This window comes from Chrysochloris asiatica, unplaced genomic scaffold, assembly GCF_000296735.1.
Source record: "Chrysochloris asiatica unplaced genomic scaffold, ChrAsi1.0 scaffold00099, whole genome shotgun sequence".
Lineage (NCBI taxonomy): Eukaryota > Metazoa > Chordata > Mammalia > Afrosoricida > Chrysochloridae > Chrysochloris > Chrysochloris asiatica.
Genome location: NW_006408617.1, coordinates 10,359,869 through 10,386,802, shown reverse-complemented (window position 1 = coordinate 10,386,802; position 26,934 = coordinate 10,359,869). Strand labels below are relative to the sequence as shown.

The 26,934-nt window shown below is 39.5% G+C and overlaps 1 protein-coding gene across 2 annotated transcripts in view; it reads right to left on the bottom strand.

The window, feature by feature from the left end:
• The window catches only part of CERS6 (ceramide synthase 6), a 424,587-nt gene that overhangs the window by 78,520 nt on the left and 319,133 nt on the right, over nt 1-26,934 (bottom strand). For both annotated transcript variants that reach the window (XM_006867010.1, XM_006867009.1), the window contains exons 5-6: nt 16,952-17,002; nt 12,456-12,548 (exon numbers count right to left, since the gene is read on the bottom strand). In XM_006867010.1, coding sequence (XP_006867072.1) covers nt 12,456-12,548; nt 16,952-17,002 — 144 coding nt within the window. The remainder of the gene's footprint in view (nt 1-12,455; nt 12,549-16,951; nt 17,003-26,934) is intronic.

Sequence of the window (26,934 nt, the reverse complement as noted above, 5' to 3'; positions counted from 1 at the left end):
AGGAGCGGCTGGTGAGCTTGAACTGCAGACCTTGTGGTTTGCAGTCCAGTGCTGATCCTGATCCAAAGTAACCCTGTATAGGATTTCTGAGGGGCAGTTGGTGAGCTTGAACCACCGACCTTGCAGTTTAAAGCGACTTTACAATCCTGTGCACTAACCCACAGTGCCACACCAGGACTCTCCCTCTGTTGTTGTTGTGAAGTACCATCTAGTCTATTCTGACTCACAGTGACCCTGTATAGGGTTTGCGAGGAGCAGCTGGTGAGCTTGAACTGCCAATCTTGCAATTCAAACAGCTTTGCATTCTGGTGCATTAACCCACAGTACCACACCAGGACTCCTATCTATCTATCTATCTACATTTTTTTTTTTTTTTTTGGGCAAATAATGTACTCACACAGGCAATAGGAGGAAATGATGATGAAATTATGGAAAATAGTTCTAGCATAACATGAGCATTATTTTTGTAAACATGCAGTAATGTGTCAGACATGGTAATTTCTAAAACCAAGGGCTATTAGGAATTTCATTTTATATTTATATAAAATGATAATTTTCCCAAAGCCCCATCGTGAGGAAGGGCTAGAGCCAAATCTGAATCCAGTTCTGGGGTCTCTTAACCACCACCACAACAGGTTGCTTATCACAAACAGATGTCTGAGGAAAGACTGAGTGATTGGAGGGGGACAGGAGAGAGAGGCTGTGGCAACATTCTCTCTCTCCAGGAGCCTGACTAGAGGGAAAGAGGTTTAAGGGAGGAATTAGATAAAAGAGGATACAGAGCTGAGTGATAATGTTTTAAAATTTATGTTTTAAGAATGGAGACACTTGTACATGCTAAAAGACTGTGGGGAAGGAGATAATATAGAGAAATACATATAAGTGAAACACAAACAGAATGAGGTCCAGTCCTAAAAACTAGGAAGACTAGGGGATCATGAGTAAAGGGGCAAGGATTAGTCTCTACTGAAAAGGAAGCCTCTTCCAAGGAGGCCAAAGGGAAGGAGATGAGAATGGGCCCATTTATATTAACAGAGATAGAAACTGAAGGCATTCATGAATCCAGGAATAACAGAGCTCTCATAAGCCAAAGTGGATGTCTTCCCAAGAGAGAAGGCCTCCAAAGGAAGCTGAATGACTGAACCTCCCAATTGACCTTCCAAGTGGCACCTTCCAAGAGAGAGTGGGACCCCTGAAGCCCAAGAATTATGGCCCAAGAGTCCTAGAATGGCAGCATTACCTGGGGCCTGGGACGTGAGTCTCTCTGTAATGCTGTGGTCCCTTGTACCACATGAGAAGCATTAGCCCCGAGCTGCCACCCTCCCACACCCTGAACTGCCTGGGGGTGGTCCAATGTCTTGTCATCACTCTTTAAGACCTAACAATGCTAAGCGCCTCTCCACTGACAAGGCACATGGGAGTTTGAATGATGGAGTAAGTCAATGGTTAAGGAATTCTTTGAATAAAATCCCACGAAACTCTCCATACAACACATTTCTTTTTCAGACAGTTGTTGTTGTTAAGTGCCGTCGGGTCGGTTCAGACCCATAGCGGCCCTGTATAGGGTTTCCAAGGAGCAGCTGGTGAGCTTGAACCGCCGACCTTGCAGTTCAAACGGCTTTGCAGTCTGGCGCATTAACCCACAGTGCCACACCAGGACTCCAGACAGTACTCTTCTATTATCCCCCCAGCAGCCTGCACACATACAAAGTTGAACGGCTTTGAGCACGGGTGTAGCTTATTAAAATAAGCTGTCTCTCTTTGCTGCTTATATTCTGAAGAGACAGTGGTGAAAAAAACAACAGGATAGAAGTTGAAGAGTCGGGAATATCTGTCTTGGGAGGATATTGCTACTTCAGCCCCAGTGGACACATAAAAGGGCCACATTGCATATACCTCTGTGTCTGAGAGGTGAAGTGGCCCGCCAGATTGTACCTCTAAGTAGTAACACTGGTGTTACAGAGAGCACATTTGAAATCATTCTTCATCCTTCTGAGGCTAACAGAGAGCATCTACTAGGAGTTTAGCTTTTCAGGCAAAGAAAGCACTTGGTAATAATATCAGCACTATTTGGGAGTCATATTCTTAAGAAAGGCTTCAAAATAATCTAGACAAGCAGTTTTCAAACTTGTCAATTCTCTTACCTCCTATAGGGGACTCCTGGTGTGAACTGCTAATTACAAGTTTGGTGGTTCAAACCCACCAGACACTCTTTGGAAACCCTATACAGGGTCATTATGAGTCAGAATTGACTTGATGGCAGTGAGTTTTGTTTTTCAGGGGGTTAGTGCAAATGACTGAGTGCTCAGCTGCTAACTGAAGAGGTTGGCAGTTTGAGTCCACAGAGGGGTACCTTGGAAGAAAGGGCTGGTGATCTTCCAATAAACCAGCTGTTGGGAACGCTATGGAGCACAGTTCTACTCAATCACACATGGGGTTGTCATGAGTCAGAATCAATTTGATGATAACTTCATACATACAGATACACACACATATATGTATATAAAATACCTCCTTATAGTCTCAGAAATTATTGAGAAGGACAAAGAGTATTTGTCTGAGGGGGAAGGCAGAGTCCCCACTGAATAATTTTCATCTTGTCTAGACAGGCATGGTGAAAAGAGATAGAGATAAGATTCTTATGATTCATCAGTGAGTAATTGTTATCATGACTAATTGTGACTGTCACAACTGTAAAGGTAGAAGTTTTGTAACAAAAATGGGGGAGTAGTTAATCTTACAGTACAAATATAGAGGTTCCTAGGACCATCAAGAAAGAAGAGCATAAGCGGAACTTGAAAGAATGACTGACAAATTATGGTGATTTCCAACTTGGATATTTGGCAGAGTTTTTTCTTGAAACTGTTCGAAGTGAGCCTGTCAAGTTGCTTCAAGGAAGACAGTTGACATTGTTTATTGTCAATAATAAAACTCATGCTTTCGAGTGAAAATTAGAAATTTGGAACACTTGCATCTACCATCATGAGCTTGATAATTCTCAGTAGACATAGACAATTTGGGATGCAACTGGTAGTGATAATGATGCATGAGATTTTTGTTTAATATTGAATAATAACAAATGTCATTGACTCAGTGAAACATTATTCTCCAAATGACGAATGCATGATGGTAATGTATCAGTGAGAGAGCCATTCAAAGTGCAAGACAGACTAGTGGATTTTAATGTAATAGAGTATGAAAATTTATTGATATGGTTTCATTTTCCATATTGCTAACTAATCTTTAAAATCTCCCACTTGTCAAGTTTGGGTAGAGTATCAAAGAAAGATACCCGCAATATCTGAAAGTCTATTAGGATACTTCTCTATTTTCCAATTACATACATGTGATAGACTGGATTTTCTTCACATATTTCAGCCAAAACAACATATGGCAACAGATTGAATATACAAGCAGTTATGAGAATCTAGCTCTCTTTTCTTAAGGAGATTTGCAAAAGTATAAAACATTGCCACTCTTCTCATTAGCATTTAAAAAAATATTTTGGATAGCATAGTTTTACATAAAAAATTTGTTAATGTGAAATATAACTTATCATTTTTATTTAAAATAAATGAACTATTTTTGTGTCTTAATTTTAATGTCTAATATGGTAAATACTGACAGATATCATTCACTCATACAAACAAATACTCTTTTTTTCTTTCAAGTTTTGATTGTGAACTGAGTGATAGTTTACATGGGAGAACATTGGCTTTACACCATCATTTCGTTGCAATGATTACAATCTCCTCCGTGCATCGTCTTTCAACAGTATTTGCTTCCATTCTCTGTTTTGTTTTGTTTTTTTTGGGGGTGTGGGGGTTTACACAAAAACACTCAGGAATATATAATAATTTAAACAACCAAAGGAAACATTCTGCAAGCCTGCCTTCTGGCTACCAGCACTCGGTCTTTCTCTTTCCATGAGTCCAGAGTCCTCAGCGGCTTCCTCTCTCCGTGTCCTCATCTCCATTGCTCCAGAAGCGGAGAGACAAACAGTTGTGTCTTAGATGGCTACTCACAAGCTTCTAAGACCCAAGTCACTATTCACTTTGGTAGGCTGCAGAACTACTTTATACCGATAAACCTAGAAGTCCCCCAAGACTATAGTCCTTCACTTTAAAACCTAGTGTCTCAGTGCTGCAAGGTGTTTGGTATTGTCTAGGAAGTTTGCATGGATTCTGGTGTGGATGGATTTACTTCTGGGTTTTCATTTCAATTCTTTTCCTTTGGTTAAAGTGCCTGAGGTTAGGAAGTATGAGGCCTCCTTACGTATTTATTTATTTATTTTCAATAATGCTTTATTTATCCAGAGCTTTTTCCCTTTCCATATAAAGTGGAAAATTATTTTTGTTTTTTTTCCAATTTGTTAAAGAATATCTTTGGAATTTGGATTGGGATAACATTGGGTAGCACTGACATTTTCATAATGGTAAGTCTTCCTACCCATGAGCATATAGTCTTCTCATTTATGTAAGAGTCCTTTGCTGTCTGGCAGTAGTGTTTTATAGTTTTCTTCATTTAAGTATTTTATGTCCCTGTTGTTGTTGTTGTTGTTAAGTGCCATCAAGTTGGTTCCAACTCAGAGACCCTGAACAGGAGCAGGTGGTGGGTTTGAACAGTTAGTAGTCCAGTGCTTATGCTACAGTGTCACACCAGTGCTCATGGTTTTAGTTAGACTTATTTATAAGTACTTTATCTTTTGGGGGCTACTGCCAGCAATTTGCCCACCACTTTTGTACCAAATGTCAACACAGTTAAAAAGGCAAATGACATCTTAGTATTACTATGAAAACAGTTTTGGTGCTGCAGACCCCCTGAAAATGTTACAAGGGCATCCAGGGGGCCACAGACTGTTGTTGTTATGTGCCATCAAGTCACTTTAGACTCATAGAGACCCAGTAGAGTGTTTCCCAGGAGCAGCTGGTGAGTTTGAACTCCTGATCTAGTGGTTCAAATCAACATTCTGGTCCTGTGTTTATCCTATAGCACCACACCAGGACTCCAAAATACTATGAGAAATACTAATATAGACAAATTATTTCCAAATATTGCTCTAGGAAATTTATAATTAGCCATATTATTAATAATGGCTGCACCAGACAAGGTAAGAGAAATTATGTTTCAAAACCAAAATCCTTAAATTTGCAGTGATTTAAAACAAAGGGTTATTGCTCAACCACAGAGTAATTACTATCAATTAATGGAGAGATTCTGTTTACCAAGTCCCTCAGAGACCCAGGCTGTTTCCATGTCAAATGTTACCAATCATTGTCCTGGATGGGAAAAGAGAGCTCTAGATGCCCTCACAATAGCAACCAAATGTTCTGGCTCACAAGGGACTCAAGTCAATTCTGTTGATAGCACATAGGTCACATGAACCCTCACAACCACAGGAGAAGTGTGATTGGAAATGCAATCTTTCATGTGTACCTGAGTGAAGATGCCTGGCAAGATCTGGTGAGTCAGATCAATAATTCCAGTAATGTTGTTGTTAAGTGCTGTCGAGTCAGTTCTGACCCATAGCGACCCTATATAGGGTTTCTGAGAAGCAACTGGTGAGCTTGAACTGCTGACCTTGCAGTTCAAACGGCTTTGCAGTCTGATGCATTAACCCACAGTGCCACAGCAGAACTACAGAAATAGCTAATATTTACTGAGCACTTATTATGTGCCAAGCACTGTCCTAAGTGCATATAATACTCATGTATACTCAAAACACACCCATGATGTAGGTCAGATGAACTCCATTCTTTGAATTTAGAAACCAAGGCAGAGTGAGGTACAGTAATTTGCTTGAAGTCACATCTAATCAGGAATGTTGTTGTTTTTAAGTGCTGTCGAGTCAGTTCCGACCCATAGTGACCCTGTATAGGTTTTCCAAGGAATGACTGATGAGCTTGAACTGCCAACCCTGCAGTTCAAACGAATTTGCAGTCTGGCGCAATAACCCACAGCGCCACACCAGGTATAGAGGTGAGCAAGTAGATGGTTGAAGACTTCTAAGTCATATTGCTGACAACAATGTTTTATACAGTCTTAGACAAAAATGAGAAAAAGACCAGTCTAATAACTTTTTACATAAAGACAACCATGAAAGATTGCTTTTATTACAAGATGCCCATTCACCTTTCTTTTACATTAAAATGACTTTTTATTATGAATTATTGGTGACACACGGTTGGTGGTTTTTCCTTACTAGGAGAAGTAAAAGTTCAGCAAATTTATGTTGGTCCCTCTCCATTATTATGATTTCTTTTAATTTTATTTGACCAGAAATATGTAATTCTGTGACGACTAATTTTTTCTTTTGACCACTAGGTTTTGATTCAACAAATACTGGCTATATGATAGGCCCTATTCCAAGCTCTAAAACACTACATGTCAAGCATTGTACTAGAGGATTTTATGTACATAAATGCTATCCTAAACTCAATTAAAGCAGGAGAGATCAGGAACTGGGTAGGTTCCCAATAGGCACCTAATGCCTTTCCATATTGAATAGCAGTTATTCTTTCAAAAAGTTACTGGAGAACAAGTCTGTTAATTAGTTTCTTGCAAAACTTAATCATCATACGTCGTTCTGCCAGGAATCTTACGTAGGATATAGTGTTTCTCTCAGGTTAAAAACCAAAAGACCAACAAGTTGACTTCACCAGCTGGGCCCTGGAACTCTGCCATGGATAATTTCCTGTGAAGGACTCAGAACATGAGCAGGACTCTTTGGCCAACGGCCCAGACCTTCAGGCCAAACAGCAGTTTCGTTAAATTGACATAGGGTTTAGCATAAGCAAGCTGTTCTGAGCTCTAACATGATAATATTTATTAGCTTCTCTTGGAAAATTTAGATGTGCAGGAGAAATGCTCATTGTGAATAGATGCTAAAAGACAGTATTTTAACAAAAAATGGAGCCTTGGAAAATAAAAAAGTTTCAAACAATGTTGAATACCAATGCTGTATCTGTTGTCCTAGTAATATATTTTGATAACTTCTTTTTAAAATGGAAAGAAGTAATGAACAAAAGGAGAAAAACAGGAGAGAGTAGGGAAAACTGCAAAGGGCTTTATACGATTTTGTAACATATAAAAAACGTGGCATCAGGATTGGAGGCAGATTCATTAACAACCTGCACTATGCAGATGATACAACCTTGCTTGATGAAAGTGAAGAGGACTTAAAATATTTACTGATGAAGATTAAAGAGCACAGCCTTCAGTATGCATTGCATCTCAATGTAAAGAAAACAAAAATGTTCACCACTGGATTAATAAACACCATTCTTATCAACAGAGAAAAGATTGAAGTTGTCAAGGACTTCATTCTTCTTGGATCAACTATCAACACTCATGGAAGCAGCAGTCAAAAAATCAAATGGCATATTGCATTACGCAAATCTGCTGCACAAGACCTTTTTAAAGTGTTGAAGAGCAAAGATGTCAGCTTGAGGACTAAGGTGCGCCTGACCCGAGCCATGGTGTTTTCAATAACCTCATATGCATGCGAAAGCTGGACAGTGAATAAGGAAGACCGTAGAAGAATTGATGCCTTTGAGTTATGGTGTTGGATGAGAATATTGAAAGTGCCATGGGCTGCCAAAAGAACATCAGATCTGTGTTGGAAGAAGGACAGCCAGAGTTCCTTGGAGGCCAGGATGGCCAAACTTCGTCTCTCATACTTTGTACATATTGTCAGGAGGGACCAGTCGCTGGAGACAGATATCATGTTTGGTAGGGTGGAGGGTCAGAGAAAAAGAGGAAGACCCCCAGTGAGATGGATTGGCAAAGTGGCAGCATTGATGGGCTCAAGCGTGGCAACAATTGTGAGGTTGGCCCAGGATCAGGCAGTGTTTTGTTCTGTTGCGCATAGGGTCTCTGTGAGTTGGAACCAACTCAATGGCACCTAACAATAACACCTTAGCTAGTTCCCTTCTCTCTGGGAAGACTGATAGAATTTTTAACCCACTGACCACATAAACAGCAATCCTAGAGTGATCAAGTAGAAAACGCTTGTGTTCTGTTATCACAGGGATGACAGTTTCACCTCTGATTTTTTGAAAGTCTATATTAAATTTGGAAGCAGAGGAATTAAAAAAAAAATTAAGAGTACAACTGTAGGACGCTTCTAGAGGAGGAGAAGAGTTTGTGACTATAAATGCCATTTTTGAAAAATTATTAAATCCCAAAAACATGAGTTCTAAACTTCATTTGGAATCCCAGGGTGGTGCAGATGGTAAAGCACTTGACTACTTACATCAAGATTGGTGGTTTGAACCCACACGGGAGGAAGGCAGAGTTCTCTGTAGCACATGGGCTAGCCATGAGTCCGAGCTGACTCAGTGGTAACTGGTTTGGTTTTGGGAATCTGCCTTTAAAATACTGATTCCAACAGTTTGAGGCATGTATTTGGATGCAATGTTTATTCCTCCTGCCTATTTGAGCTTATTGTCACTTAACTGGGTAGTTAAAGAAACATTTGATAACCCTTTAAATAAACTGCTTTCTGAAGGCAGTTTCCATACTACTTTGTCAACAGGTGTCTTCAAACATCTCTATTCCACAATTAGGAAGCAGGCTGGTTTTAGAAATCTTAGTTAAGTGTTCCTGTACTGGGGAGAGTACTTGGCAGTCAGAACACATCACAAATCCTCTCTGATGACTAGACCAGCAGGCCTACCACACGGTAGAGCAATGAAGAAGGAACCACCAAGGATCTATGGTGCCAGTAAGAGGCAGATGCTAAAGAGAAAATCCATGGCTACAGCTCACTAATGAGAGATGGCAGCAGAGTAAAAGGCCTTACTTACGAAGACCTGTGCTGAGTAATAAGCAGGTTTGGGGATGGATGAATTCCCATTTTGTGCAACAAATGAGAATACCCCAACTGCCTCAAGAATGTACAAAGGTACGCTGACCAACTGAAGGAAAAAGAGGTGTTCTATGTGGTACTGTAGGATAAGCATAGACCGCAAGGTCGGCAGTTTAAACTTACCAGCCACTCCTTGGAAACCCTGCACAGTGTTGCTGTGAGTTGGAACCGACTCAACAGCATTTAAGGCACACACACATGTAGCACTGTAGGATAAGTACAGGACTGCAAGGTGAGTTTGAACTGTAAGATCAGCAGTTCAAATTCACCAGCACTCTTTGGAAACCTTATACAGGGTTGCTATGAGTTGGAACTTACTCGACGGCATTTAACAATAGGCTATTTGCTGACTAGAAAAATATACAATTAATTTCTAAACACTGACAACATATACAGGCTTAAGATCAATCCCGCAAACCTTGCTATAAAATTATTCCTTTTAGTGGTGTTTTCTACACTTCAACCTTTGAGAGTAAACCACTTATAATAACTATTAAGATAACACTTAAAAGTGCTTTAAAGCACTGAAGACACTCTGATAGCTCAGTAGGCTTCTGAAGGCAAGTGGTGGTTTTGGGTAAAGCACTGTCTCACTAAGACTAGGTTCCTGGGAGCCAAGAATGGCTAGTCCTACTTTTATTAATGTCTTTAACTCTGGGTTGTCATTGTTGTTGTTAGGTGCCACCAAGTTGGTACCGACTCATAGTGACCTTATTCACAGCAGAACAAAACACTGCCCAATCCTGGGCCAACCTCACTATTGTTGCCACACTTGAGCTCATTGATGCTGCCACTTTGCCAATCTATCTCTCTGGGGGTCCTCCTCTTTTTCTCTGACCCTCCACCCTACCAAACATTATATTCTTCTCCAGCGACTGGTCCCTCCTGACAATATGTCCGAAAGCACTCCTAATTCTAAATAAACAAAAAAGACACCAGTAAGATGGTGAAGAGCCATGAAAGGCTTACCAATACTAATGTCAAGAGCATAGCAATGTCTAGTCTAAGAATAAACCAAGGGCTTTGCTTGGAAACTTGGGTTCTAATCCATTCCTACATTTCAAAGCCCTGAGAAAGTCACAGAAGCTAATGGTGTAGTTTTTCCAATTACAAAATTGGAAGAGTGTTGTACCTTCCTGTTATACAAGTGTTTTATGTAGCTTCTTTCACAAAAGTGCTTCTTAAAAGAGCATGAAATACATAATGAGCCTAGTATACGGCCTGGAAGACAGAAGATAGTGAGCCTACTAGTGTTGAGTACATGAATCAAGAAAGTTCCATGTACAGGACAGAGGAGGCCTAACTGGCATACCATCACTGAAAGATCTTTAGAGTTTCTAGGAACTGACCCAGGATATATGGGGTAATGGGTAAGGGAATTATAAACTATGAGTGTCAATGAGTCATGTGCTATGCCTAACCCCTTACAAGAACCATTCACTTCCGTGAATCAGCCAACTCATACTAAATTACGGCCTTGCAGTTATTAAAGTCACGAAAGACAGCTTTTTTTGCCAGTCAGGTAAGGCACTACCATAGGATGGTGAAGGAACATATCTGGGAAACATGGACTCAGGTACTAGGATCTTAAACTTCTAAATGCTTTTCAGCTGCCACTTAGATACCACTTCAGCAGATTCTTAGTCTAACCAAGAAACATTAAACTGCAGTATTATGCTCCATCATAAAGCACAGTCCTGTTTTCACAAAAGCTTGGATGATAATCATTAATAAGTCATATGACATTCTGATGAGTCTATTTATTCATCCACCCTAAGCCTACTGAGCCCCACTATAAATGGACACATTGATAGTCATGAGGGAGAGACAGATGAATACATCCTGTTCTCCACTCCAAGGCTATCGAAGGGGGAAAAGAAGGTCAACACACTGTTAAAAACAGTTTGTTAAAGGTACTCTTCTATGCCAAATACAGGTCAGGGGGTGACTTTAAAAACATGAGGGAGTTGAATAAGGCTTCAAAGTAGAGCTTACTTTTAAGTGAGGATTTGCTTGGGAAGGTGGGAAGGTGGGGGAGGTAGGGTATAGTCTAGTCACAAACAGGTTTTGAAAAAAAAAAAAAAAAAGGTACCAGAAAACTTTGTGTTCAGTTAATGGTGAAAAAATATTTGCAGCTAGGGTGAATGTGTGTAGAAAGGGGAGATGAAAAATGGGTGTGTTATGGCTGGAGAGATGGGTTTGAAACATACTCGTGTTCTCTGCACACTTACACATCATGGTAGGTAGTTTGGCTTTGTCTTGAAGATTTTAGAACCATAACTTTTATTAAGTGGACTCCTGTCGAGTGACAGGAGGACACAGATACCTATGTAGATAAGAACATTTGGGAGGCTATTGTGTTAGATTGAGCAAAAGTGGAAAAGACTCAAATCAGGGTCAGTGCTACTAAGGAAGTAAGCACAAGGAATGAGTGAGGAGAACAATGGACAACTCTGCCTATTTTAGACAGCTGGACTACTGGTGTAGCACTGTAGAATCAACACTGGACTGTGAACCACAGGTTGGCAGTTCAAACTTACCAGCAGCTTCTTGGAAACCACAAACAAGTTTGGTATGAGTCAGAACTGACTTTATGGCACATAACAACAACAACAACAACAACAATTGACTATAAAAATTCTTGAAGGTAGAAGATGACTAGAGGAAGAGCATGTGTTCAATTGGGAACACTTTGTGTGCAGGGCTCAGTATCCTTGCTCATAAAATTGATAATGAATAACAAAGCAGATCTTACGGCTGTTGGAAGGAATAACTGATAAACACATAAACCTGATCCTTGTTTTTGTGACTAGATTTGTGGAAGCCTGAGCTTGGAGAGACTATGGGCAGAAGAAGGCATTGATACATAGTGGTTCGAACTCTCTGAGGGTTCAAGCTTGACCATCCAGAGAAATTGCCACTTGGAAATCAGGGCCAGAACCCTGGTACGTACTAATATATGGAAGATGAGGTATTGAAATGGTGGCCAGTAAAGACAACTAGGAAGGAATGCTTCAAATGTGGGAATCTGGAGAAAATGGCATCACAAAAATAAAAAGAGCAGAGAATAGTCAAAAAGGCCATTTCTGTCCAGAAGCTGGAGGCACGGGAGTACCACTGACACCCTCAACAAGAGCTGCTTCAATGAAGTGGAGGATATGAAGTCTTTGCTTAGTAAGATTGTATTTTTATGACATAGTTTTGGGGAAAATTTCATTCAGTAGGTCTGCAACACTTTTATTCTCCCCCATGACCTACCAATTACATTTTTTTTCTGTATTTAATTTTTAGAAGAACTTTGGATCTGACTGAGAGAAAATAAATGCTATTGGAATTCATTGATATATTTTTCAGTAGAGAAAAGAACACTATGTTTTTTAAAAACAGTGAAGAGACATAGGGAATAAAATATAAAATAGCCCAAACAAAAATGCAAGCTTTCTGTAAAAATGTAGAAAGTAGAATTAACCTAGTGCTGTGGAGAGAACAGAGGCTGATGTCTTTGATTGAGACTCTACTCCCAACTGTAGAAAACCATTAAAGACATGCTAGCAACCACTCCATGTTTATGACATACAACTCTTACCTTTCTTTTGATGTCAATGAACTGGGAAAACATTAAAGACCAGTAGAATGACAGCTGCAAGATGTAGTAGTAGTGAAGGTCAGTTGTGAGTGGCTGAGAAAAGAAATAAAAGGAAGGAGCAGTAGTTAATAATCTGTGATCATGGAGTTGGTTCAGATCCTATGGAAAGAACAGAACAGCCCCATAGGGTTTCTAAGAATCCTGGTGTGGCACTGTGGGTTCATGCAATGGACTGCAAAGTTAGTTTGAACTCCAAGGTTGGTGGTTCAAGCTCACCAGCTGCTCCTCGGAAACCTGATACATGGTCACTATGGGTCAGAACAAACTCGATGGCACTTAACAACAACAATCTTAAAGAAAATACACTTCCATGTCTTTCTCCCATAGAGTGAACTACTGACCTTCCAGTTAAGCAACCAAGTAGTTAGCCACTAAGGCTCCTGAATAGTTAATGGGGAACCCAATTTGTATCTCAAACATCTAAAGCTCAGTCATGAAAACTGACATGGTTATCCAGCCTGAAACATTGCAATTCCTGGTTCATTCTCCTTGTGAAGAACAGGGCTCTGAAGGATGCCTGTAATCCACAGCATGAGGTACTATTTTCATTTCATCTCCAATTAAAAAGCATTAATCACTAAGATCATTTGATGCCCCCATTTCTTTAAATTGAGTTTAACAATAACATTGATGGTCACTTGAAATAGATTCCTTGGGGGAAAAAAATATTCTGCTACATATAGATAAGAATAATCCTGGACAACTGTAGTGAGATTCCACAGCACAAGGTAGATGGTGGAAACCGGAGTGCTAGTTTTAAAAAAATGATCCATTAGTCAGGATGTCTCCTTGTTATTAGGAAATGTTCAGTACATTGTAAATGTCAAACAGGATGTCTCAAATATATTTATTAAAAGAGCTGAGCACCAGGGAGACTGCCAAGAGATGCCAGACTAGGCACTAAAAGGGCATCTCAGATCAAGTCCCAGCTCCACAACTCAGTAGATACAGAATTTAACTTGGGTTTTAGTTATCTTACTCGGAAAATGGGAGTAGTAACTGCTCTACCTGCTTCAAATGTATGGAGATGGGGTTAGGCCCAGAGAAAGTGGAGTCAGGGTATCTATTTTGTATTAAGAAAACAAAACAGAGCTTTTAATCATCATTTTGGATGGGTTCTGTCTAATTGTTTTATTAAGCTGGAGTGGAATGCCTTGCTTTATTGGAATAAATAAATGACTATCTTTCTGAATGGATCACAAAAACAAGTCCACACCCCTACAAATGAGATAGAATAAATATACAATAGAAATTTAAAAGCTTTATACACCAAAAACAGCATCACAAATGCCTATCACAAGAAGCAGGTGCTTCTTTACCTACCAACTCTAATAAGCATGGGCATCTAGTAAAATAGTCCATCTCACAGCTTTCTGACAACAAAATACATGACAAGATAGGACACTCTTCAACCAGTAATCCTAAACTCTGTGGTCATGATGAATGTTGTTGTTGTTAAGTGCCGTTGAGTCAGTTCCGACCCATAGCGACCCTGTACAGGGTTTCCGAGGGTGTAAATCTTTACGGGAGTAGAAAGCCTCATCTTTCTCCCGCGGAGCGGCTGGTAGTTTCGAACTGCTGACCTTAAGATTCGCAGCCCGATTCGTAACCACTACGCTACCAGATGAACAGCAGCGTGTTTAAACAGCTCAGAGATGTCCTTCCCAATTGTCTTTTGAAAACTTGAAGGCACTAGCCAGGAGGGACTGGTTTCAGGCCAGATGTACGGCAGCAATGAAATCTACAATATAGGGCACTGGCTTGAGGGCCTTTCAAGCAGAGGATCCTGACCTGAAGTAAACTTCAGCTCTCTGAAATTCATTTCTATCTTACTCCCAGCATCACCACCCGGGAGAATGCACAGAGGGGTTACAAGGACAAGTTAGAACAGGTCTAGGAGCTGCTGAGTTTATAGCAGAGCATAGAATTATAATAATTACTATATTCACGGAGTTCTTTGTAGCTGACAGTGCTTATGCATGTGATATCTTACTGGAAACTCAGAAAACTATAAAATTAGTAAGATCGTTTTCCAGATTTTATAGTTGACAGGAAATTACTGTCAGTTAAGTCAAGTTTAAAGGGATGACTCAGTTTCACAATTAATAAGGGGACCCCCTTAGGGTGTCTCACCCCCAACATTGCTTTTTATAACAAGGCACTCAAGCTTCAACCAACTCCAAATTTAAATTATTTTACACTAAGAATACACACACCTATATAAAAACTATCATATCCTGGTGGTTCTGTGGGTTAGGTACTGGGCTGCTAACCTCAAAGTTGGTGGTTCAAACCCACCAGTTACTCTAGGAGCTCTGCAGGAGGCAGATAAGGCTGTCTGTTCCCATAAAGATTTACAGTCTCAGAATTCCAAAGGAGCAGTTCTGTTCTGTCTTATAGGGTTGCTATGAGTTGGAATTGACAGGATGGCAGTGGATTTTATGTAATACACAGAGTATTTTAATAAAATTGAAGGCAGACCACTATTCTTTTCTCTAAAATCTGTCCAAGTATTTCTTTTTTATGTTAAAGACATAATAAACATGTTTCATGAGAATGCTCCATTTTAAAAAATGCTAATAAGGTTTGACATTGACCCTGAACTGCAATCTACATATTTACATAGATATCATTACAAAGTTCTATAATTACATGCATAGTCATGATTTTATCATAATAATAATTATGATTTAATTTTTTATACAGACACATAAGTAGTTATTTTTTAAAAGTAGTTTATAGAGTTTATTGAGATGACCACTCTTCCCAAAAGAGATCATGAATTTGTCCTAGATTTCAGGAGCTGTGTCCTGAATTACTCACGAATAAACAAAGATGTCCTATCAGTAGGAGGGCGCTTGATCTTGATCTGAATCTCCACATAAGGTGTCTTTCCTTAAATACAAATGATGTTTCCTACTTTTAAACATAACTATATCTGCAAGACCTCCAAACTTTCATGTTGAATCTACAGTACTGTCTGTGAAACAGTTTACAGGCACTACAACTAATTTTCTCAGAAGTAAGCAATTTCTCAGCTCCATCCATAAATGTGAGTTATTTCAGACTGCATTATAGTTGAGGAAAACAGTGGGCATTGCATTTTATGTTGCATTTGTTCTCGATGTCTTTCACGTGACATAATTTTTCTCTTAAGTGTGGTGCATCAGAGCAGCTGTCACATGAACATTCCAGTTAAGATTTCTAGAGGTCTTCTGATGTATATTTGAAAATAGAATTTTAAATATATACGGATTTCTCAATTTAGTTTGGCATTACAGGACACTAGAGACACAAAGAGAGCTTTAAAAGAAGAAACTCCAAGTATTTAAGATAGTAGAACAGCAGCTGGTCTGAGAATTACAATTGTGTACAATTTGCAGTTGGTTTTATTGCCCCTTTACTCTCTATCAGACAGTCAAAGAATGCTCAGTTCTCTCTAACCACCTAATGTTACATATTGAAATTCTTTTCTAATCTAAATAAACTGCTTTAAAGACATGGAAATGCAAACTGGAATTCCATTTCAATGTGTCATTAAGCTTGAACTTGCCCAAAGAGTATCGGATGATGCCTGTCTCTGTTAACACTACATGTTAACAGAGGAGATATGACAAGTCTCTGCCCATTAACCTTATGTACACCACCAAGTTCAAACGTCTCTACAAAGACAACCCCAAATTACTCCAGTAACACTAAAAAATCCAAGAGACTTCCTGTAACTGTTTATTTTTGTCACTAAAATATCTAGTCATGTTTGTTTTCTCTTATATAACATGTTCCAATCAAAATGAAAAATTCTGTCACAGATGTTCAAATATTAGTCAATTTGGGATCACAATAAATAATCCATGGACAGATGCAAAGGTATGCCAGTGGTGATATGATTTTTACCTCAATTTAAACAATGCTCTTTTCAATTGCAGGAATAATCCATTCACAAATAATGGTATGGATAAAAGACAAGTTTTCTGTGTCCAAGGAAACAGTGCTTGATTTATATATTTTGAGTCTGCTCCTGAGCCACAGAATGAGATTAACCCAGTGTATCTGCCTCAGTTGCGTGCTTAAGCTTTCCACACTTGCTGCTGAGATAGGCCTCCTCTATTATCAGGTCTTCAGACTTTCCTTGCTAATGAGAAATTGGCTGGCTGTTAGAAAAAGGAATACTCCACCTGTTGGACTGATATCACCTGACTCTTCAACAGCTGCACTTTCCAAACTTAACTTCATCTGCTAAGACACTTGGGCTTGGATTCTGAACTTCACTATGAACATACAAACTCTGTTCCTCACTAGTTATCCCTAGTATCTACCAGCAGGAGGGGACAATAGCAAGGCGTCTATGGAATCTGTTGGGATCTACCTGAAAGCAAGGTATTGACCAACGGAAGATATTCTGCACGTCAAAAAATTACAAAGTCACCTCTCCTTACCTGATAGGGGTAGTTGTACCAGCAGTGCCTTGTGTTCCACAACCAGGGAGTCTGAAAAGGTTAAAAAAGAAATATAGTTCAGATGGGTTGACAAAGAAGCCAAAGAAGACATGTTTAGGATGGGCTCTTTCTCCCAGTATTTTTGGATTTCAATAAACTACATAATTAGTGATAGGATATTGAAGCAATTTTTATCCCACCATGCATTCTATCTGTGTAATTTTCTAAAACTCAACTAGAAATATTTCAGGCTGCTTCTGGAATGGAGTCTCAACTGGTCTTTTGTTTTGTTTTGTTTTGTTTTAAGCTTGTGCTGGTCACCTGGATCTATTCCTGCTGTGCAACCAGCTCCAATAGCAGTGTCCTTCAGAGACTTCACAAGACCAGATGCAAATCAATTTTACTGTTCTCAATAGATGTGGATGACAACTGGTACAAATCGCTGCAACATTCCCATTCGTGTTTAGAAAGCAACACTATTAGTCAATTGTTTCATGACTTCTGAGAAGTCAGGTATCTTATTTTACTATAACCGCTCAGGCCAATTCCAAGGCTGATGAATCTAACCCTTGCAGCACACTCCACTCCCCTGACCTGTGTGGTCAAGACCTTTTGGTTACAAAATAATCTTAATTTGACAGTAACTACTTGCTTTACAACATCACATAGTCAGATAGGTAATTCAAGTGTCCACCCAGATTCTAAACATTTGCAACAACCAAAGAGAGGTTTAGATTTAAACAGCCCACTTCATCATCTAATAATACCAGCACATACGATTAAGACTAAGTCTGTCCTTAACAAGTCTCAGTCTCTCTATTACGTATATGTGCTTAATATATGCAGTCCTGGTATGGTGCGGTGGGCTAATGCGTCAGACTGCAAAGTCGTTTGAACTGCAAGGTCGGTGGTTCAAGCTCACCAGCGGCTCCTAGGAAACCCTATACAGGGTTGCTATGGGTCAGAATCGACTCGACGGCTCGTAACAACAACAACCATATGTTTGTATATGTCTATGATAAGATTGCCATTGAAAGATTAATGCTGGACTGATTTCAGTTATGTTTGCTTGAATTAATCTCTATATATTGTACTAGGCCCTAGAAGATCAAATGTTGCTGCCGGAGCTCCATCGGTGGTAAGAGAATACAGCTGACTCCCTGAAAGTCAATGTACCCAAACCATTACCATCTCCTCTTCAGTCTTGCATGATGTCTTTCCCCAAGGACTGCTCCCTCTGATAATATGTCCAAAGAATGAGAGACGAAATCTGGCCATCCTGTCTTCTACGGAGCATTCTGGCTGTACTTCTTCCGACACAGATTTGTTTGTTCTTCTGGAAGTCCATGACACTTTTAATATTCCTCTCCAATATCATAACTCAAATGCATCAATTTTCTACAGTCTTCCTTACTCATTATCCAACTTACACATGTATGTGAAGTCACTGAAAATGTCATAACTTGGGTCAGGTGTTCCTTAGTCCTCATACTGACATTTTTGTTCTTCTACACTATAAAGAGGGCTTGTTCAACAGACTTGCCTAATGTAATACATCGTCTGGTGTCTTGACTGCTGGTTCCAAGATGGTTAATGGTGGATCCAAGAAAAAGGATCCAAGAAAAAACTTCACTCTTTTCTCCATTTATCATGATGTTATTTATTGATCCATTGGTGAGGTTTTTTGTTTTCTTTACATTGAGGTGCAACCAGTACAAGAGGCTGTGGTCTTTGATCTTCATTGCTGTTGTTGTTTTTGTTAAGTATCTTGGAGTCGGTTCCAACTCACAGTGACCCTGCACAAGGTTTCCAAGGCTGTAAGTCTTTACAGGAGCAAAAAGCCTCATCTTTCTCCTGCGGAATGACTGGTAGTTTTGAACTGCTGACCTTGAGGTTAGTAGATTTGTACCCACTATGCTATCAGAGCTCCTCTGATCTTCATTAGTAAGTATTTTTTCTCTTCACTTTCATCAAGCAAGGTTGTATTATTTGCATGTCACAGGTTGTTAATGAGTTTTTCTTCAATAGTGATGCCATGTTCTTTATATAATCCAGTTTCTCTGATTATTCGTTCAGCATAGATTGAATAAGTACAGTGAAAGAATATAACCTTGGTGCACACCTTTCCTGATTTTAAACCATTCAGTGTCCCCGTGTTCTGTGTGAATGACTGTCTCTTGGTCTATGTATGGGTTCCAGAATATTCATTCTCCACTATTTGTCTATAGCTTGTAATGATCCACACAGTCAAAAGCATTTGTATAGTCAATAAAGCACAAGCAAACCTCTGACATCAGCAATGATACTGCTGGTTCCCTTTCCTCATCTGAATCCACCATGAACCTCTGGCAGTTACAACAGTTTTTAAATTATCGTTAGCAAAATTTTACTTGCATTTGTTATTAATGATTATTTTTTGCATTCTGTAGGGTCATAGCTTTCTAGAACAAGCACAAATATGGATCTCTTCCAATCTGTTGGCCAGGTAGCTGTCTTCCAAATTTCTTGGCATAGATAAGTGAGTGCCTCCAGTGCTGTATCAGTTTGTTGAAAAGTTTTCAGTTTGTATTTCATCAGTTCCCAGAACCTTGTTCTTTTGCCAATGCCAAAAGCACACCTTGGACTTTCTCCTTCAGTACCACTGGCTCTTGATCATATGCTACCTTTTGAAATGGTTGAACACTGACTATTTATTTTGGGTATAGTGACTCTGTGTCTTCCTTCCATTTTCTTTTGATGCATTCTGCATCTTTCAATATTTTGCCCACATAATCCTTCAGTATTTCAACTCAAGGCTTTTTTCTTCAGTTCATTCAGCTTGAAAATTGTTGAGCGTGTTTTTCTCTTTTGGTTTTCTAACTCCAGGTCTTTGCACACTTCACTATAATATTTGACTTTGTCTTCTGGAGTTGCCCTTTGAATTTTTCTCTTCAGCTTTATTACTTCCTGATTTCCTCCATTTTCTTTAGCATCTCTATACTGGAGAGTAAGTTTCAGAGTCTCTTGTGACATTCATTTCCATCTTTTCCTTCATTCTTGTCTTCTTAATGACCTTTTGTTTGCTAGTGTTCTTGATATCATCCCAATTTTTTTCAGCTTCAGCCTGAACTTCCATATAAGCAATTGATGGTCTCTTCCACAGTTTTCCCCTGATGTTGTTTTGGATGATGATAGGGAGCTTTACCACGGTCTCTTTCACAGATGTAGTCAATTTGATTTCTGTGTATTCCAGGTATTTGGTCTTGAAAAATTCTACCTATTGTGTGATCTCTATCATCATTTGCATCACCAAAGCAATTTTCCAACCACTCCTTCCTCCTTTTTTTTTCCAACTTTCACATTACAATCAACAGCAATTACCAATGCATCTTTATTGCATATTTGATCAATTTCAGATTGAAGAAGTTGGTAGAATTCTTCTATTTCACCCTCACTGGCTTTAGAGTTTGGTGCATAAATTTGAATAATAGTGATATTAACTGGTCTTCCTTGTTGTTGTTTAGTGCCATTGAGTCGGTTCTGAGCCATAGTGACCCTGTATAGGGTTTCTGAGGAGTGGCTGGTGAGCTTGAACCGCTGACCTTGCAGTTCAAACAGCTTTGCAGTCTGGCACATTAATCTCAGTGCCACACCGGGACTTCAGTCTTCCCTGTAGGCGCATGGACATTATCCTATCACAGACAGTGCGGTACCTCACGACTGGTCTGGATATGTTCTTTTTGGCAATAAATGCAACACTATTCCTCTTCAATTTGTCATTCCCAGCATAGTAAACTATGTGGTCGTCAGATTCAAAATGGCCAATACCAGTCCATTTCAGCTCACTAATGCCTAAGATATTGATGTTTATGCGTTCCAATTCATTTTTGACAATTTTCAATTTTCCTAGATTTATACTCCATGCTCCAATTGTTAATGGATTTTTACAGTTGTTTCTCTTCATTTTGAATTGTGCCCCATCAGCAAATGAAGGGTCCAAAAGCTTTACTCCATTCACTGCATCATATTCAACTCTACTTTGTAGAGGCAGGCAGCTCTTTCCCAGTCACATTTTGAGTGCATTCCAACCAGAAGGGCTCATTTTCTGGCACTATATCTGACAGTGTTTTTCTGCTATTCATAAAGTTTTCAGTGACTAACTATTCAGAAGTAGCTCGTCACTCTTTCTTCCTAGTCTGTCTTCATCTGGAATCTCATCTGAAACCTGTCCACCATGGGTGACCCTGCTGGTATTTCAAATACCTGTGGCATAGCTTCCAGAATCACAGCAACTCACAAGCCACCACAGTACGACAAACTGACAGACGAGTGGTTATTTGTTGTTAAGTGCCGTCAAGTTGATTCCAACCCATGGCGACCCTGTATAGGGTTTCCAAGGAGCAGCTGGTAAGCTTGAACCACTGACCTTATAGTTCAAACGACTTTGAACTATATATACATATATATATATATATATATAAGCTACTGTGCTTTAAAGTCTTTGTGTAAACAGCATCCTAACCTGTATTCTCACTAAATTATATATCAAGGGAAGTATCAATAACATTTTCTCAACAAAGAAACAATGGCAGAGCGATTCAGTCATTTAAAATTATTTCAATTAATTAATTGAAAGCTACCCAGTAGATCAGCAGAGAAGCTGTGATCCAAACCCAGGTTTCATTACACCTTATTCTAAGTACCCTGGGCGTAAAGGAACAGCAATCAGAGGCAAGTATCATGGTAGTTTGGAATTAATTTCCCCAAATGGATTGTCACATATAAACACTACGTTTTCAGATTAGAAAGGACCTTCAAATCCTCTTTAATCTGCAAAAGAACCTGCATTTATAGAAGCAATCTAAAGAGTTCCATGATTATCTATCACTGAAAAGATCCCCAGACGGTTAATTCCTGTCCACACCACCACCTACTTTGTTCAATAGAAATAGAACCAACATTTCAATTTTTAAAAATTTTTAACATAAAACAGAAGGCCATAAATGGTGCTTAAACGCTATTAAATTACATATCAACTAATTTCAATTTAAGAAGATTTAGGAAACCTGGGAACAAGACTAAGCGTGGCCACATCATAGAGGATGAGAAATCACTTCTAGCACTCCCTCAATATGAACCACAATGCATCATGGGAGTTGTTATTCTATTAGGCACATCTGCTCCCAGACACATCACATGAGATGCAACTCAGTATTGAGCATCTCCATCAATAAAACATTTCAAAGGAATGTCCTCTCTGAGCAAACCTAACCTCAGCATGATCAGAAAAGTCTCCTTTAACCCTCATTGGAACTTCAACCATATGCATGAGATTTGGGGGCTACTTATTTTATGATTTAAAGCAAGATCGCAGTAAAGAAGCCTCTTTAACTGTCAGTGAATGTGCACTTTTCCCAACTTTGTCCCATTATCTGTAGTGATTTCACCATGAACAGAAGTACCAAAATAGATCAAATAGGATCATTTTACTTTACCATCTGGAATAAGATAGGCTTGATCCTATTTTATTTTTTAAAGGTCGTTTTGATGTATTTCTTTAAAAAGCAACACATCTACCCTCCTGTCTCCATGCCACTTACCATGATGATAGATTCATCATCAAAAATCAAGAAAGGAGACTATCTTGAATCACAGATGCTTATTACACTGTTGTTGTTAAGTGCTGTCAAGTTGGTTCCTACTCATAGCGACCCTGTACAGGGTTTCTGAGGAGCAGCTGGTGAGCTTGAACCGCCAACCTTGCAGTTCAAACGGCTTTGCAGTCTGGCACATTAACCCACAGTGCCACACAAGGACTCCACTTATTACACTAGTGGGAGCTTAAAGACATAATACAGCTTGCAGCAATAGGCCAAAGAAAAGGAATTCCAGTTAACCAGGCATGTGCAAAATGGCTAAACAGAAATATCAATACACAAATACACACATAGAAGGAACCTAGGAGGTGCAAGCAGTTTGTCATCATCTAAGAAAACAAAAATCCTCACCACTGGACCAAAAAACAACATTCTTATCAACGGAGAAAATATTGAAGTTGTCAAGGACTTCATTCTTCTTGGATCAACTATGGAAGCAGCAGTCAAGAAATCAAATGACGTATTACATTGGGCAAATCTGCTGCACAAGACCTTTTTAAAGTATTGAAGAGCAAAGATGTCAGCTTGAAGACTAAGGTGCGCCTGACCCAAGCCATGGTGTTTTCAATAACCTCAATATGCATGTGAACGCTGGACAGTGAATAAGGAAGACCATAGAAGAATTGATGCATTTGAGTAATGGTGTCGGAGGAGAATATTGAAAGTGCCATGGGCTGCCAAAAGAACCAATAGATCAGTGTTGAAAGAAGTGCAGCCAGATGCTACTTGGAGGCCAGGATGGCCAAACTTTGTGTCTCATACTTTGGACATATTGTCAGGAGGTAACAGTCTCTGGAGATGGATATCATGTTTGGTAAGATGGAGGGTCAGAGAAAATGAGGAAGACCCCCAGTGAGATGGATTGGCCAAGTGGCAGCATCATTGGGCTCAAGCGTGGCAACGATAGTGAGGTTGTCCCAGGATTGGACAGTGTTTCGTTCTGCTGTGCATAAGGTCACTATGAGTCGGTACCGACTCGATGGCACCTAACAACAAGAAGAACAACTAATCTAAATGTTGGCAGTTCAACTCCACTCAATGGCTCCACTGAAGCGAGCCTAGCAAACGGCTTGATTAAGATTGTTGTTGTTGTTAAGTGCCATCGAGTCAGTTCCTACTCACAGAGACTCTGTGTGGGATTTCTGAAGGAGGTTGGTGGGTTTGAACCTTGCAGTTCAAACTAACCTTGCAGTCCTGTGCTTTTCCTACAGCCAAGAAAACCCTATAGAACAGTTCTAGTCTGCAGCATGTGGGGTCGTCCTGAGATGGGGATGGGCTTGATGGCAGCTGACAACAATGATGACATACCCACACATATGATTTCTTTTCAAGAATCAATAAGTACTTGCAGGGACTACCGTTTGGTTGGTTAATGATGCATGGAGGGGATTGTAACCATGGCAATGAAACAATATACGATAAGATGAATGAAAAGCTAATGTTCTCCCATGTAAACTATCACAGAATTCACAATAAAACATTAAAAAAAAAAACACACCAAAAACCAAAAACAGCAACAAAAAAAGAATCAGTAAGTACATGAATAATACTTTTCTTTGAATGATTTACTATTTTTATTTTACAAAAGAATAGATGTCACAGAAAGCAATAAAGACATTTGGTTGTCTCATCAAAGATGTGAAGGGTGTGTAGATCTTTAGCCAATGTCAGGGTCTCAGAGGCAGTTTCATCTTTAATTCTTTTCACCCCAAATCTTAACATGGCTTTCAAAAGGCCTCATTGAGACAACTCACAGTCAAGGAATATATTCTAAGGGACATGCTGACCTTCACACAGTTAAAGAACAAATATACAGATCCTTGGATAATTTAAAAAAACAAAACAAAACACCAGAAAGCTAGATCCCTCAACTGTATCCGTTTATTCATGTCCTCTCCCTGGAAACACTGACATTGAGATATATTTTAACATTAAATCTGTTGCTCAGATTGGCGATTTATTGTAAACACTTCTATGGTTGCAATGAAACCACATGGGAAAGGTTAACATTATGTCCATTGTGTACTTTTCCACAGAATAATTTTTCTTTAAAATTTAATTCATAGGGGGAAAGATTCCTTTCAAGAATGCTTAGCATACTTGCTTTTGTTGTTGTTGTTGTTAAGTGCCATCGAGTCAGTTCCAACCCATAGCGACCCTGAACAGGGTTTCCGAGGCTGTAAATCTTTACGGAAGCAGAACGCCTCATCTTTCTCCCATGGAGCAGCTGGTGGTTTCGAACTGTTGACCTTGCGGTTCGTAGCCTGATTCATAACCACTACGCTACCAAGTGTGAATTATGTTACCCCACTGTTTCCTTTTGGCTTTGGCTTTGGGAAGATGAGAGCTAAGCGGGTACTCAGTCACATCAATTGTGGTCATGTCCTAAAATCTTAATGTTTTATACCTATATTAATAATTTTACTACATATGAGGGGCTTCAAAAAAATCCCCTTGTAAATGTTGCACATCTTTTTTTTAGAAATGTTCAGCTGTATAACTTAAGTTAATATAAAGCAAATCAATTAAAAATAAGATCCATTAAGGTTGCTTTCAAATCAAATCTATTCTATGAATATGTTGTTTTTGTTTAATAGAAACTGTAAGAAACCTCAGGTTGCAATGAAATAGTTCATGTTTTGTGAGTTTAAAAATATATAAACAAATTGCATTTGGAGTGAGAAAAACAATGCCATAAGTCATTAAGCCTGAAGATGCTGATGGTCAGTGCAGAGCAGGATAGAGTACTCCCCAGATTGTAAAAAGTGCCCTTTTGTCCTTTCCAGGGCCAGTAGGGGTGTGATTATAAATCTACAGGGCAGCGTGCTGGTGCCTCCCTAGTGCCACCTGGCAGCTGCATTCACTCAGAGCACTCTGGAGATGTGAAAATGCAGTTTAAATGCAACCTTATAGCATGATATAAAGATAACAGCCCCTCATATTGATCAGGCTTTAGACAGAATCCTGGTCTTCTAGACCTGGTGAGTGTGTGTCTTCAACACACTCAGCAATCTATCTAGAAAGTTGTGTGCAGATCTGCTAAGCATACTAAAGTAGGAGTTTCCTGAGACGGGCACTGAGATCCCAGGAACTCTATGAGGGTTTTGTTGTAGAAACACAGTGAAAAGAGAAATATGAGTGGCATTACCAGGCATTCTTAATGCAGAGGAGTTATCCTTTGAACTAGTAGTTCTCAACTTTTTCCTGCCCCTTTCCAGTTACAGAACAAGCACAGTCAGTGGTACACCGTGGCTGTGACCCTCGGAGTTGGGACACATGACACTTAGAAAATCAGCCTCTCATCAATGATTCCAATGTAAACTCTCCTACACCCAGAGAACAAGCAGAACATACTAATAAATTCCATTTTTAGAACAGAAATTAGAGATGAAATCAAATGAAGGGAAGATAAATAGATGAAAGAAAATAAAGTGGATAGACTAAAAGGGGTAAGAAAATGGTGAGAAGGTCCATGAAGGGGGACAGTGACATGCAGGCCAGTGTAGAGTTGGGGAGTGAAGTCAATGAGAGTAGTTCTTAAGAAGTACAAAACTGGTCTAAAGTTAATTTGGGGAAATGTTTGTGGTTTGGCACTGTGGGTTGATTTGCTGTACTGTAAAGTCAGTTTGAACCACAAGGTCGGTGGTTCAAGCTCATCAGCTGCTCTATGGAAACCCTAAACGGGGTTGCTATGGGTCAGAACTGACTCGATGGCACTTAACAACAGCAACAACATGTATAGCATATGGAAAAGGGTTGATATTGATTTAGAAATATCACTATCAATCTAAAGAGCCCACAAAAATGTATTTAAAAATTTTAAGCATCCAATGAGGAAAAAGGAGAGAAGAAGCACATTAAAACAAGAATATGTAAGTGGCCAAAAGATATGTAAAAATTAAAGATTAATACAATGACCACGTTGGTCACCAATAAGAGGAAGTAGGGGAAAAACAGCAATGAAGTTGTGAGCTGAGTCCAACCATGTTCAATAGACTCTTTTTTTTTTAAATGCTTTTTTGTGGATTATGTGATAGTGTACATGGGAGGACATCAGCTTCACATTGATCCCATTGTATATCGCTTCCTTGCCATGGTTACAATCCCTTCCATGCATCATCGATCAACCAAAGGGAATACCCCACAAGCCTGTCCCCCTGTCGTCTGCACACAGCCCCTCTCTCTCTCCAGGTCCAAAGTCCCCAGCCACTCCATCTCCCCATGTCATCATCTCTGCCTCCATCCCTGGCATCACTGCTTCTCTGGGTAGGGTTCCATTCTCTGCTCTTCTCCTTCAATGGTCCCAGGGACTTCCGTTCTAGACTGTAAGGTTAATCACTCCCCTCC